General features: G+C 37.3%; 1 protein-coding gene across 1 annotated transcript in view; it reads left to right on the top strand.

The window, feature by feature from the left end:
* The window catches only part of Reln (reelin), a 422,671-nt gene that overhangs the window by 352,072 nt on the left and 54,941 nt on the right, over positions 1–15,658 (top strand). The window contains exons 37-42 of the mRNA XM_090332938.1: positions 2,882–2,966; positions 3,962–4,144; positions 6,410–6,581; positions 6,682–6,784; positions 9,135–9,364; positions 15,099–15,319. Coding sequence (XP_090189064.1) covers positions 2,882–2,966; positions 3,962–4,144; positions 6,410–6,581; positions 6,682–6,784; positions 9,135–9,364; positions 15,099–15,319 — 994 coding nt within the window. The remainder of the gene's footprint in view (positions 1–2,881; positions 2,967–3,961; positions 4,145–6,409; positions 6,582–6,681; positions 6,785–9,134; positions 9,365–15,098; positions 15,320–15,658) is intronic.

The following is a 15,658-nucleotide window of genomic DNA, read 5'->3' as shown; positions in this document are numbered from 1 at the left end:
TATGTGACTACATGCTACATCTTGCCCCTCTCAGCATGGGGACATTGACCAATATAGGTGTGCAAATGAAGTCATTGACAAAAGTCTGCATGGGCCTATATACAACCTTAATGATGAATGCTTAACACTCAGAAAATTAGGCACCCTGGAGCTTTTTCAATTATAGTTTATAGTGTTATCTTTCTTTGAATCCAAATTCTTCTCAGGTTTTGGATAAGAAGGGAGAAATGCTTGTAAATGTTGAGTGACTTACAAGTCCCAAAGAATTTTCAAAGACCAAAGAAATTGAGGCAGCATATTTGTGTTTTTAAATTTTATTTTATTATCAAGGTAATGTATAGATTGGTTGCAGTTACATTTATCAAGTAATGAGTACATTACTTCTCATATATTGACACCCCTTCTCATGTTTTTGTTCCAGCTTCCCTCCCCTGACCCCCTCCCAATCATCTTGTTTCCCCCTATTTCAAATAAACAAACACAGATACAATATACCAGGTAACAAAGCCAAATACAGAAACCACATGAAATTAACCATAAGGTCAAAAAAAGAAAAGAAATAACATAGTACATTAAGAACAATAATCACAAAGATAAACCCTTTGTTTGAAGTACCACATTTCATATGGAATACTGTAAGGTTTTTTAAATTTAATCTCATCTAAGATGCATGACCACTAGCTAACTTATGATACACGTGAAGCCACTCACAAAATCAAAAAGCAGAAGCCCTATAATTTTTCATGATTCAAGGGTCTTTGCCTGATAAAATTTTAAGCAATAGAATTACCCTGGTCCTATAAATAAGAGAAAGATACATAGTCTTCCCTATTTCCCCTTTAGCCATGCAGGTGCAAGCGCAGCCAAGCATTCTATGTACTAGACATACTGTTCATTGGCTGTGCAAGACATGGAGCACTCCGTAGACCTCATTCACTAAGCTGAGGTTTGACCTAGAAAGGAATTCTTTCATAAAAAAGGAAATGATAGTTTCTTTTTAATGTTTATGGATACAGGAATTGGGCCTATTAATAAAATAGCTTGTTTGCAAAAGAATTCTTCATATTTGGCACAAATGGGTCACTATACCTTGGAAAAGGATGAAAAAGCAACATACATATCTAGCCAGGCACCAGTGGCTCATACCTATTATCCTACCTATACAAAAAAATGAAGTTTGAAGATAGCAGTTCAAGACCAGACCAGGAAAATATCTGAAAAGATCCTATCTCAACCAATACCTAGGCATGGAGGCACATGTCTGTTTTCCTCTCTACTTGGGAGAAAGCAGAGCAAGAATAAACAAATTCCCAAGGTAGCAACAAAATGGAGGGGAAAACATAAAAAGTAAAATTAGAAACCTCTTATTTCCATTTCCTGGTGTTCACTTTGATAAACTTCATTTTATCTTGTCATATGTATGTAGTTATTGAGCCCTTGTGATCCTCTCCTAAGAGTATTCTCCTTTGGTCTCACTGTATGAATGTTTAGAGTCTTTCTTATCATGTATAATTTTTTTGTCTTTTACCATCTATTATGTTTACTTGTAGATTTATAGACATATACATTTATCTATTTGGGGTGGGTACATAGAGGAAGCACAAAAACGGTGGGGCAAGGGTGAACTGATGCAGCAGTGATACTCACTAGATACTATGTTGAAAATGAACTATCAGCTTGGGAGGGTGTTGGGAGGGAAAAAAGTGGGAGAAAACAAGGGAAGAAGTGACACTGTTTGAAAGGAAATGTACTCATTACCTGACGTATGTAAATGTAACCCTTCTGTACATCACCTTTACAATAAAATTAAATTTTACAGATTTGTATTTTTTCCCCAGACCTCACCTCAACATGAAAAGCTGGGTGTGGTAACATGTGCTTGTCATCCTAGCTATGGCAGTGGGAAGTATAAATACAAGGATCTCATTCCAGACTGGCCTGGGCACAAAGGGTGACCCCAAAATAACCAGATTAAACACAAAAAGAAAGAAAGGACTGGAATGTCCACCTAACAGTAAGATGTCTTGAGTACCACAAAGATTACCAGAGAAGAAGAAGAACTAGTTGACAGTATCCATTGAGCATCACAGCCATAAGCCAAGAGGTGTTACCATATTCAACAGTTGCACCAAGCAAAATAAAAGGCCTATTTGGATCTTGAGATATTTGCATAGTGGAATCTGTCATTTTGGCTGTCACCACAATCCTGTGAACACATGAAGAAAACAAGCTTTCCAGCTGTCAATCTCAGGCAACCAGAAATAGTTAATTGGCAGAAAAAATTACTAAAGCTCATGTGATCTCTTTCCTTGCTTCTTGGCGTCTCTGCATGAGTGGTGACAGCCTCGGCATGAGGACTTACTGTAGTTATGCCTTATTTCACTTGACCAAGTGTGTGGAGTGGGGAGTGCTGTGTCAGCCTGAAGGAGAGCCTCCTGGGGCTGGCAGAGCAGACAAGGGAGTAGGGAGGTCCTGAGACTCCTTGGAACACTGAAAAAGTTACCTATTAGTTCTTGGCCTGCAGCAGGAGCCCTTGGCAAGCTTCCCATCTGCATCCTCCTTCTTCCCAAGCATGCTGTGATCAAAGGAGACTATATTTTTTATGGCCTGTAAATAGATAGTGCTGCCATTTTTGTTCTGTTCTTTCTAAATCACAGCAGAATAAGATTGAAAGGTGAAACAATGGGATTGTGTTATTCAAGCACAGAAACTGAAAGTCATTAACAGGGAAGCAGGAATGGTGTCATCTTTGCTTTTGCAAGTGACAGGATATTGCTTATTGATAACTCATGGTATGTTACTACTGCTTACTTAATAGGAGGCAGGTAATAAGATCTACAAATGAAATAAGGCTGCTTAATATGTGTGTTTTTGTTTTCAGGAAGGACTGAGAATGCTTATTTCAAGAGACCTAGATTGTACTCATACTATGTATGTCCAGTTCTCACTTAGATTTATAGCCAAAGGTAAGTTGTTCCTGTAAGTAAACATTCATTGCTTTCTTTCAAGAAAATCCTCTGTGTATAATTCCTCCTCCACAAAGAAAACAGATTCAAGGCCATCAATTTCATTATATGGAAGAGCTGTCATAAACTCACGTACATCCATTTCACAAATGTTCTTTAATGTAAGTTCAGCTTACTGTTAAAGTAACTTTTGGTTGTAAATGATCTCATGTAACTCTAGTAATCATACTTATGTTTTTTTATTGTCGGGATAATGTATAGAGGGGTTACAGTTACATTCGTCAGGTAGTGGGTACATTACTTCTCACACATTGATACCCTTTCTCGTGTTTATATCCCCGTTTTCCTCCTTTCACCCCCTCCCAAATATCTTGTTTTCCCCCTTCCCTTCCTTATTTTAAATAAACAAATAAATGAACCATACTTATTTTATAATAATTACATTTATCATTATAACCCTGATGATTTCCACCACTGCTTAAGAAAATTTGGTTAAGAAAATTGACATTCTCTTAATCTATGAAGAATTTGAATTTTTATAGAGATGAGCTCTGAGAAACCTTCTCTCTGTCATTCTGACTTTTCAGAGTTAACAAAATGATTTCCCTTAAAAATCAAGACATTGTGGGTGTAAATTTTAAAATATTTTTTGTCTATAGACTAAGGTCTAAATATTTGATTTTGTAAAACTGTGATACCAATAGAACTGAAAATATATCTGACATTGAGTTTCTAAATAAAAAATGATGCATACACACATCTGAAAGAGAATTATTATATGCAAATCCAAGATTTGGTATAATTTTTAAAAATTGCATTCATATACAAAACCTATCCTGTCATCACTTCCAAGAACTTGTGAAGCCTTTGGGCTTGTAAAGCCTCTATATAAACATAATTTGGCTCAAGCCCTGATAGCAAAAAAAGTAAGCTAAGAATATCCTCTCTCCTTTGTTCTCACAACATGCCTTATGCCTGTGTTACCTTCTTTCCAGGTACTCCTGAGCGGTCACATTCTATCCTCTTGCAATTCTCTGTGAACGGAGGAATCATTTGGCATCTGATGGATGAATTTTACTTCCCTCAAACGACCAACATACTTTTCATTAATGTCCCCTTGCCATACAGTGCTCAAACCAATACTACGAGGTTCCGGCTCTGGCAACCTTACAATAACGGTAAAAATGATCATGTTCTGGCATCAGTAGAAACAATATATTAATGTACTTGTTTCTAAAGGGTTTTCTTGGTAGCTTTTTATAGATCATGCATATTACTTGCTTCACTTTTGTCTGTTGTCAAGGAATATTTGACTTCATGTATCTTCATATATCATCTCTTCAGCTTAACTGGAGAACTTACATTCTTTCCATGTGGTAAATACAGCTGAATCCTGTCACAGAACTAAGATTTAAAAAATTATCATCTAGTTTAGAGTCAGTGGCTCACATCTGTAATCATAGCTACTCAGGAAGCTAAGATTTGAGGATAGTGGTTCAAATCCAGCCCAGGCAGGAAAATCCATGAGACTTTTTTCTATCTCCAATTAACCACCAAAAAAAGCTGGAAGAATAACTATGGTTCAAGTGGTAGGTTGCTAGCATTGAGCCAAACAAAAGCTCAAGGACAATACCTAGGCCCTAAGTAGAAGCCCCAGCCCCAGCACTGGCAGTAATAATAATAACAATAGTCACAGTAATCATCACGGTCTTCTAATATTACACAAGGCACCAGTGACTAATGCTTATAAACTTAGCTACTTAGGAGGCTGAGAACTGAGAGTCAAGATTCAGTACTACCAGCCCAGTACTACCAATTGTAACTATATTTGTGTTGAACTCACATAGGAATGCACATTTCTAACTAAGCATTTTATTAGTGAAATAGTACATTGTAGAAATGTAGTGGCAAAGTGTGAGAGTGCCTAATATTATATTCTTGTCACATACATTTGCTTCAGTGGTAAATTAAAATGACTGGATTTAGATTAAAATATTTTAAATGGTTACAGAAAATGGTTTTTATGAATTTCTAATGTTCCAGTTCTGCTTATATTTCTACTAACTGTCAATTAAAAAGGACCAAATTTTACAACATCATGCACTTAATCATCTAAATAAGCACAAATTCCACATTTAGCAGATTCTTTTCCGAGGTAATGGAGAAATGGATATGAAAAATGAACATCTCCAAAATTTATTTCTTTTATAACTAATAAATAAAAAATAGGAAAACAACTTGTAGGTACATACATAAATAGATAAGTATATAGGAAGACAGACGAACAGGAGTTTTGCCTAAATGGATCATGTAATAAGCAAATCTATCAGATATATATTGTACAAGGCATATTCTGTATGCATACACTAAACATAATATCCAACCAAGAAAAAAGGTGAGTTTCAAAATCCAGAAGATTGTTGTCCATGCGTAATATCTGAAATGTACATATGATTATTTTAATTGTATTCCCATACCCACTTGCAAAACGGGAAACAGAAAGCTCTAAGAATTCGACAAAGATAGGGGCATTTGATTTCCTTTACCACATCAGTTTATTGCTGCAGGCTCCTTGTTTATAGATCCTTTAATGTTTCATATGAATTGTACTAAGTAGGTGTCAGTGAAGGAGTAGGACCTAGGGAAAATCTCAAGGCTTCGGCTTAGCCTGATTTTTTTACTGCAATTCAAGTTCAGTCAAGACAGTGTGTAATGAATGCAGCCAGGTTTGTCCTTGTCTTCAGCTATATAATACCTCCTTCAAACACCTGACCCAAGTCAGTCAGAGCCCAGGACAGTGGATGAATGGTCTGTCTAAGTGCTCATACACTACCACACATTTTGGAATAAACATGGAGAGTATTGCAAGGCATTAAGAAAGCATTACATAATCTCCTGTTTCAAGTCAATTATATGATTAAACACAGTGAGTGATCAGGACAATATTTTATTGGCCATGATCTTTCAGTCCCAGTCCAATGGAAGCAAAACTCAGTGCTAAGCCATTGGATGAATGTTAGAAAACAACCCTAAGTTGTCAAGTAGTGGACCTCATCTCTGAATCCATGCTCATAGACCAAACAGACCAAAGCAGAGTCCCCCAAATACCAACCACACTTGTCTCCACTCCTGCTGTGCAGGGCCCACAGCTTTGTTGTGACTGAAAAGGACAGAGCAGGTCCATAAGCTGTTTGTCACAGCTTTCTGAAGTTAGTAAGGCACTTCTGTGCTTTGCCAACTTAGTATGCTTTGCAAGCTTAAACTTTTTTCACACTTTGATCACTGTGAATACACTGTTAAATTGTTTGTGGGTCTTGTCTTGAAGGCATATGCTCAGCCTGTTGTTACTGAGATCCTTCTGTCGTTTACTTGCTGTCAATGAGTAAAAGTGTCCATGTGATTTTTATCTTTGGAAAAACTTGCTTTCTCCAAAAATGTCTTAGGTAAGAAAGAAGAAATCTGGATTGTTGATGACTTCATTATTGATGGAAATAATCTGAACAACCCTGTGATACTTCTGGATACATTTGACTTTGGGCCCAGGGAAGACAACTGGTTTTTCTATCCGGGTGGTAACATCGGTCTTTATTGCCCATATTCTTCCAAAGGAACACCGTAAGTGTGTAACTGAGGAACTAAAAACAATCCATTGTTCTATACAAGTCATGGTGAAATTGCACCAAAATAATTTCCATGTTGTTTTCTTGAGTAACAGGGAGGAAGATTCAGCGATGGTGTTTGTTTCTAATGAAATTGGGGAGCATTCCATTACTACCCGGGACCTGAACGTGAATGAGAACACCATCATACAGTTTGAGGTATTTAACTTTGTTAATTTAGAAGAACTTTTATGTTTTATTTCCAGCAAAATCTAGGAAAGCAGAGAGTATCTAGATAATTCCACACATCATGACTTTTCATTTGGCAAGAATATGAAATGTTTGGGCATCATAATTTACTTTTCACTACCAGAACCCATTCTTATACTTTCTTACAGCATAGTTTCACTCTACTATAACAATTAGTTAGAACAATTTTATTCATTATAAAAACAAACAATGATTACATTATTCTGGTATTTGGTTTTGGTTTAATTTTTACGTGAGACTTAAATTTTCTTAAGTCTCATGTCAGTGTAACTAAAATCTATGCCATACCAGCACATTTATATAATATTTATCATGCTTCTATGAATTTTACATATAAAGCAATATCACACCATTTTATCATTTTAGATATATTACTTTATATTTTTAATATTCATGAATGTCTTATGTTTTTTTCAATAAAGTAAATTCATGAATCTCTTCACATGATTCTAAAACTTGGGTAAAATCAGCAAAACCAAAGATGAATTTCAGCAAAGTATTATGGCATAAGTATGTACCCACAGTCAATAAACTTAATTACAATAGCTCCAAATTGTACCAACACAATTTTGAATCTGCCCATGAGTCTTAACTTACAGTTGGGTCTTGTGATCTCAGAAGTTAAAGATCAAATTATTTCTAATGGAAAAATTGTTCTGCATCTATTTTCAGTTTTTTATTATATTTTGTATATAATATATAAAATGTTTTAAATACTACTAAAAGGTAGCATCTTTGTTCTCTTACCAAAATAATTCAGGCAGAGCCAAGAACCAGAGGCTCAGGCCTGTAATTCTAGCTAGTTGGAGGCTGAGATTTGGGAGAATCATGATCTCAAATCAACCAAGGTAATGAGTTCAAAAGAATTTATTTTAACAGTAGCACATACTTGTCATACTCACTATGTAGGAAGCTGAAAGGATCACAGTTCAAGGCCAGTCTAAGCAAATAAAATTCATGATATCCTATCTCATCAGAAAAATAAAACAAAAATAACTGCTATAGTGGAATATACCTGCCATTCCAACTATGTGGAAAGCATAAATAGGGTATCATAATCCAAGCCAGTCAAGGCAAATAAAAAGTAAGACCCTATTTTAAAAATAACCAGGCATTAAAGGACCTAAGGCATGGCTTAGCAGTAGAGTGTCTGCCTAACAAACAGGAAGCCCTGAGTTCAAATGGCACTACTGCCAACAAGAAAAAGTTAATACAGAAACACGTACCTGTAAATTGCATTTTATCAAATGTCAATAGTTCACTCATGAAGAAGTAAAGGGATAAAGTCATACATATGCTGCATATCATTGTCATTGCTGTGATTGCATAAAAGCAAGAATGTGTTCATCCCAACTGGAAGAAAGCATTTTTTCATAAAGAGAATCACATACACTTAATTTAAGATTTAATTTATTGTACCTGAAAGCATGGAAAAAGGAATGAAATAGTTGTTTCCCTAATGGCTATTAACAAGTTCTTTACATAAAAGTAATAGAAAGGTGGCTGAGGAAAGAAATGAGAGAGGTAGACCAAAGGACAGAAATATGTAGTTATATAGGATAGGAAAGAAATATGTAGTTATGTAGGATGGGTAAGTCTGCATATTTACTGTATATGGTGAGGACTATACTTAAAATACAATACACTAGAAATTTGCTAAGAGGATGTATTTTAGATGTTGTTTGCTTATGTATACATAGTAACTATACAAGTGATGGATAGATTAATTTCTTGACTGTGTTAGGTATTTCACTATGTGAAATTATGTCAAAACAGCAGTTTGTACACCTTAAATGCATACTTTCCATACACTAGAGTAGTAAAAGAAAAAATGATTGTATTCTGTTTTGTAGAAATGTATTCTGTAGAAATGTCCCCAAATTCAAGACTTTTGGAATTATCTGGAAAGTGTTCTCAGAAGGGAAAAGAGATATTCCTATCCAGTAGACTAGGGCAAAACTAAGTTAGAGGTAGGGAAACACTCTTTTCATTATGATGAAATTCCTTGGGTTGACTATGTAAATGGACAAAGATAAAAGTTAGAATTGTCCCAGCCTTTTCTTGCTCACTTCTCAGTTTCTCATAAAATAAAGGTAAATAAATTTTTCATGAAATCTTTGGAGGAAAAAATGTAATTTAAAGCAATATATATCCTGATATAACTCAGACAAAACAGAATCCCACAGTGTTAAATATTTCAGCCAGACAATTTCTAGGAAAAAAATTAAGTGCCAAATTATTTCAAGGCTTGTTGCTTTGAAGTAATCTGTATCATTCTTTTTTTTTCTTTTATGCCAAGATCAATATTGGATGCTCCACTGATAGCTCATCTGCTGATCCGGTCAGACTGGAATTTTCAAGGGACTTTGGGGCCACCTGGCACCTGCTGCTCCCCCTCTGCTACCACAGCAGCAGCCACGTCAGCTCCTTATGCTCCACCGAGCACCACCCCAGCAGCACCTACTACGCAGGGACCACCCAGGGCTGGAGGAGGGAGGTCGTGCACTTTGGGAAGCTGCATCTTTGCGGGTGAGCATCTCTGTCTGTGGCCTAGTACTGCTTTTGTTTCTCACTTGACAGTTGGTCCCTGCAGCCATCATAGCCTTGCCACTCTGTCAGGGAGGAAGTTTCACCTTGCGTCTCTTTTTCAGCTCAAGCTGGACGCAGATCGATAGATACTTAAAACACAGGACACAGAGCTGCTATAATACTTACTTAGAGTTTGAAGGTGGATTTCAGAGCATGTTGTGAACTGCACAGAGAGACATGCATTTCCCCATGGATCTTTAAAAGATCTGGAAACAATAGAAATATGGCTTTCTCTTCATCTCTGACCCTCCTCTAATATGCCCAACCCTTATAAATACAGTTAGAATTAAATACATTTGAATATCTACTTTTGTGTCATGCAGGAGGAGAGCATGTATGTCAAAGAAAAGCCCGCAGCAGATTCCCTGTGTCTAGTAAAAATTTTAAAATGCTTAGCACTTTCCCCCCAAGCATTTCTACTTCCTCAGCCTCTTTCATTATTCCTGGAACATTTGACTCCTCTGTTGAAAAGCTATTTGGAGTTAAAGGATTTCAACTCTAATAGAAGTGAAACGAAGAATATGGTTTCAACAAATAAAACTAATAACATGAAGGGGGACAGGGAGAAGGAGGAAGTCAGCAACACAGCCTGCGTCTGAGTACCAGCCTTTTCTTTCAGAAGAAAGACCTTTATTCCAAGTGTTAAAAAGAAGAAGGTACTCACATCACAGTTTTAAGATAGGAACAGACTTCTATTCCCAATGTGATCGTGGGCATAATTAGAAGGCTTAGGTCTTTAAAAATCAGCTTGGTCTATTAGTATACCTGGCACTTTTCCAAAAAGGTGAAAGAGAAATAGCAAAAGCCTGTATTCCCTTTGAACACAGTCCACTCCTTCTTCATCATCTTTCCAGAAAAGTGTTCCTGATTTGATTGATAAAGGCTTAAATACTTTCTGTGGTTAACTCTGTTACCTACAAATCCTTGTTATTACATGAGATCATTAGTTCATATGTTTAAGGTAAACGTTTCTGATCAAAATGTCCTCAGGATTCTTTAGTAGGGTATTGACTCAGCACAGGAAGTATGCGTACCTCCCTAACAGCAACAGAAGTTCAGGATCCTTATTTTTTCCCTTACTCCATAGACCACAGGTCTCATCTTCTGGATCTCCATTCCAAATTTCCTGAGAAGAAAATCTGAACCATTGGGTTATGGCCAGAAATCCATGTGCTAATCCAGAAACATAGCTTTCCAAATACTGTGTCCACGAGCAGGGTCGTTAGGAGTAAAGGTCTGGGTGTCAGACATACACAATGCTATGGTTCAAATGGTTATGCCTTTCCCAACCTCCCAAATTTCTATGTTGAGATCCTAAGCCCTAAGGAGATGACATTAGCCAGTGGGGTCTTTGAAGAAGGGACTAGGTCATGAAGGAAGAGCCCTCATAAATGAAAGCAATGTCATTATGAAAGACATCACAGAAAATTGCCATGCCTTCCACCATATGAGGACACAGCTAGAAAGTACCATCTATGAACTTTAGCTGACATGGAATGTGGAGGTATCTGCATCAGGGACTTCCCAGCCTCCAGAACTATAAAAAATAAATTCCTGTTTAGAACTCACCTAATTTGTATCATTTTATTATAGCAATCCAAAGAGACTGTGTGAGTGTGACTAGAGTGTGCCACTAGTGTCTATCATATTGCTGAGAAACCAAGCTTTCTCTTTAGAGGACAGCAAATGTCCTAGCTAAGAAAAATGAAATCGGATAAAGATCGAATTTGATCAAGGTACATCATATGCATGCTTGGAAATACCACATTGGAGCCTTTTTGCACAATTAATATACACTAATAAAAATGTTAATGAAGAGTTGTTTAATAACCATCAAAGATAGGTTTTAGAAAGAAGACACTTGCCTGTATCCTACCTACTTGGGAGGCTGACAAGGGGAGAATTATAGTTCAAAGCCAGCATAAGCAGAGACATTTGAGAGACCACAGTCCCAATCCATTGTTGGGCACAGTGGTGAACTGTACACCTGTCATCCCAAGTTACATTGTAGCTGAGATTGAGAGTATCACAGTTCTAAGCCAGCTCTAATAGAAAAGTGTACTTTCCTACTGGAAAAAAGCGGATATTGTGGCGTGTTTCTACCATCCCAGCAAATATAGGAAGCCTAAAACAGATGGATTAGGGTCCAGGCATTCATCTAGGCTGGAATGGAGAACCTATAACAAAAATAACTAGGAAAACATAAGACTAGAAGCATGGTTCAGTGGTAGAGCATCTGCCTACCAAGCATAAGGACCTGAGTTTAAACCTCATGTTGAACACACACACACACACACACACACACACACACACACACACACACACACACACAAAGGTCATGAATTAGATGATTCCACCAACCTTCAATGCTTTGCAAGGCCCCACTTGAAATGCATGGATAAGCTAGGAGGTAAGCTCACTGTGACAGACACTGCCCACACCAGCCCACCTTGCATCCAATGTCACTGAGACCTCCTGACTTAGCATGTATAACACTTGCCCACTGTACCAGGCTCATATATAACATGTAATAATATAATTTACAAATATGAGCAAGAGAGATGCAGACATCTGTATTTTCACCCACCAGTTTAAAAAACATTCATTTACAAAACTCACTCACAGTGAGACTGTAGAGAACTTAGACTATCATGTTATTTGTATTCCGTGTCATTTTTATTTTTATGAAAAGAAATTAAATGGGTTGAAGGGGTGTGCCAACTCTCAGAACAGTCTAAACCTACATTTTAAACGGTTTTCACCCATTTCTGTTAAGAGAAGAATTTGCCATCATAGTCTTGCTTAGTCTTTGTAGGAAAAAAGAATGTGCCCTGTTCTTAAAACCCACACGGGCTTGAATTGCTGGAAGGCAAAAGTTACATTTTCTCCAACTCAGTGAACCATTCAATGGTTTGTACTCAACATGGGAAATTGCGAGCTGGCATAAAGTATTACAAAATCCATGTTTACCCTTTTCTGAGATTTATTGTATATTAGATTCACACCACAAAGTATATTAAATGTTTCTAGGTGCTAAGTGGCCATTCTTTTTGTCTCCCTCATACTGCTAATTTATATTTCAAATATATGTATTCACATCAAATACATCAAAATGTATTTTATTCACATTTTCTTTGTGTCTTTCAGTCTAGAGTCTTTTTGTCTTTAAAACTTCCTAGTTACTTTTGCCTTATACAGTTTCATAATGAGTCAAGCAAAAACCTTCCTTAATGGAGGCAGAGTTATGTGCTTGAAATTTTAACTTTATGGTTAAAAACCAGATCCTTTGAGTACTATTGGCTTGGAAAAGCAGGTGCTGACATAGCCAAGGAGGGTGGCAGTGAGAAATCTTCCAAGGAAGATTTCAGCAGAAGGGAGCCACAGTGAAACCAGACCCTTCAGCCCATTTGTCACAGTGCTTACAGTTTCTGTGTCAAGGCAGTGAGCAACAATAAATATCCAACCAAGGGGATTCATTTGTATTCAGAACATTTGAATAAATGAGAAGTTCAAAAAAATCTATGTAGGCTTTTGTTCAAAGGAAAACTCTAGCCATTTCCCTCAGCTCAGCAGTCTGAAAAGTTCAAAAGGTAAGAAGTGCTGCTTGCCAAAACTAAGCTCTGAAAAGTATTTGAAAATGAAGTTGAACTATGAACTGGCATTTTGAGGGCAGCTTAGTAAAGTTGGTATCTAGGTATTAAATGATACTGGGTTAAATTTTGGGTTTTTTTTAATGGGGCTTGAACTCAGGGCCTGTGCATTGTCTCTGAGCCTCTTTGTGCTCACAGCTAGTGCTCTGTCACTTGAGTCACAGTGCCACTTCCATCTTTTTTGAATAATGTATTGGAAATAAGAGTTTCATGGGGACTTTTCTGCCTGGGCTTTACTTTATATGATCGTATGCATACTGTATTGAGCCCTTGTGATCCAATTTATCAGTGAAACCCACTAGACACTGACACTCATGGGAAATAAACTATTCAAATTTGAGGAGAGGGAAGTCAGGAGAGGAGAAACTGGGAGAAAATGAGGGAGGGAGTGACACTGTTCAAAAGGAAATGTACTCGTTACCTGACTCAAGTAACTGTAACCACTGTATATATCACCATTACAATAATTTTTTTAATTTAGGGGAAACTACTCACATCACTGGTCTTTGAACATGTGGGGAAAAACTCACAGCATTCTTTGAAAGAATTAAAACAATCAGTGAAATGCTATACTCAGTTTAGTTAAAATTTGTGTGGTGGGGGGTATTAGGGCTATCGCCTTTAGCTCTATCCATTTTTTTTTTTTGCCAGTCCTGGGCTTGAGCTCAGGGCCTGAGCACTGTCCTTGGACTTTCTCAAGGCTAGAACTCTACCACTTGAGCCTCAGCACCGCTTCCGGCTTTTTTCTATGTATGTGGTACCGAGGAATCGAACCCGGGTCTTCATGCATGCTAGGCAAGCACTTTAACCACTAGGCCAAACTCCCGGCCCCTCTATCCATTTTAGTAATAGATCTAACCTTACAAATATTGTTAGCAATGGTTTTGCCAAATAAAGCCTTCTAATTTCTAAAAAAAAATGAATAAACAAACCCTTGTCCTGTGCTTACACATTCACAGCAGCACAATAGTCAAAAGGTGGAAACAAGAATCTGGGAATGTGGTTTAGTGGTAGAGTACTTGCCTAGCATGCATGAAGCCTGGGTTCAATTCCTCAGTACCACATAAACATAAAAAAACAGAAGCAGCCTTGTGACTCAAGTTGTAGAGTGCTAGCTCTAAGCAAATGAAGGTCAGGGCCAGTGCTCAGACCCCGAGTTCAGCCCCAGGGCTGGCCAAAAAAAAAAAAAAAAAAAAGGTTGAAACAGCCAGTGTTCATCAACTGATGATGGATATAGTTTCCATATGGAGGAATGTTAATCATAAAAGGATCAAATAATATGCATACTTAGCTACAACATGAATAACCTTTGAATACATAAATGCAAAGTGAATGGAGCCAAATACAAATGTTTAGTTCCATTTATAGATGATATGCAAAAAGGGTAAATCCATAGAGTCAAAAAGTGGACTGATGGCTTCCCAGAGAGAATAAATTGGGAATAATTGCTGAATGGGGGTATGGAATTTCATTTTGTGGATGATGGAAGTGAGGAAATCTTCACTAAGGAAGTCAATATTGAATACGGAAGTCAGCCTTGAGAGTAGGAAGATTGAGTGTATTTTCACATACTGACATAGTTAGGAAGGGTATGCAGGAAGCAGGAACCTAGTCAGAAAAGACCTAGAGACTGAAAAATAGAGTTTTATTCCTGAGATGGAAGATCATGTTTTCTAGTGCCAGTCCTGGGGCTTGGACTTAGTGTCTGATCACTCTCTCTGAGCTTCTCTTGCGCATTGCTAGTGCTCTGCCACTTGAACAACAGCTCTATTTCTAGCTTTTTTTTTTCTTTGTAGTTTACTGGAGATAAGAGTCTCATGGACTTTCCTGCCCAGGCTGGCTTCAAACTGAGACACTTAGATCTTAGCTTCCTGGATAGTTAGGATTATGGCACTGGCAAACAGCAATATTTTCTACTTCTTGAGTGTGATAAATGGTGACTTTCTACCCTTCATAAGATACACTTACTAGAAGTCTATTGTTCTGTTGTTGCTTTTTATTTAAGAGTTGTACTTCTTTTCCAGCTCTGTGCGTTTCAGATGGTACCAGGGCTTTTACCCAGCTGGCTCTCAGCCAGTCACATGGGCCATTGATAATGTCTACATCGGTCCCCAATGTGAAGAGATGTGTAACGGACATGGGAGCTGCATCAATGGCACCAAGTGCATCTGTGACCCTGGATACTCAGGTCCAACCTGTAAAATAAGCACCAAAAATCCTGATTTCCTCAAAGATGATTTCGAAGGTAATGTTTTCTCACAAATTATTTGTAGCTTAGTGAAAGAATTTATACATAAGTATAATTTAGGATCAATAACATCTATGCTAAGGTTTTATTATTATCATTGTAATCATTCATTTTTGTTGGGTTCCATTGGGGAGGAGAGTACTAGGGTTTAAATTTCAATATTTGTGACTTTAGATTCAGTGTATTTAAAGGACACTTACCACCACATATTTTTAAAATATAATACAATTTAGTCAAACACAGTGGATTATTGCTGAAATTTTAGCTACTTTGGAGGCAGAAATCAAAAGGATTATAGTCTGAGGCCAGTCAAGGTGGAGACTCCACATTAACCAA

This window comes from Megascapheus bottae, chromosome 5 (genome assembly GCF_031878675.1).
Source record: "Megascapheus bottae isolate mThoBot1 chromosome 5, mThoBot2.hap1, whole genome shotgun sequence".
In the NCBI taxonomy this organism is placed as follows: domain Eukaryota; kingdom Metazoa; phylum Chordata; class Mammalia; order Rodentia; family Geomyidae; genus Megascapheus; species Megascapheus bottae.
This window is presented reverse-complemented; position numbering and strand designations above follow the sequence as displayed.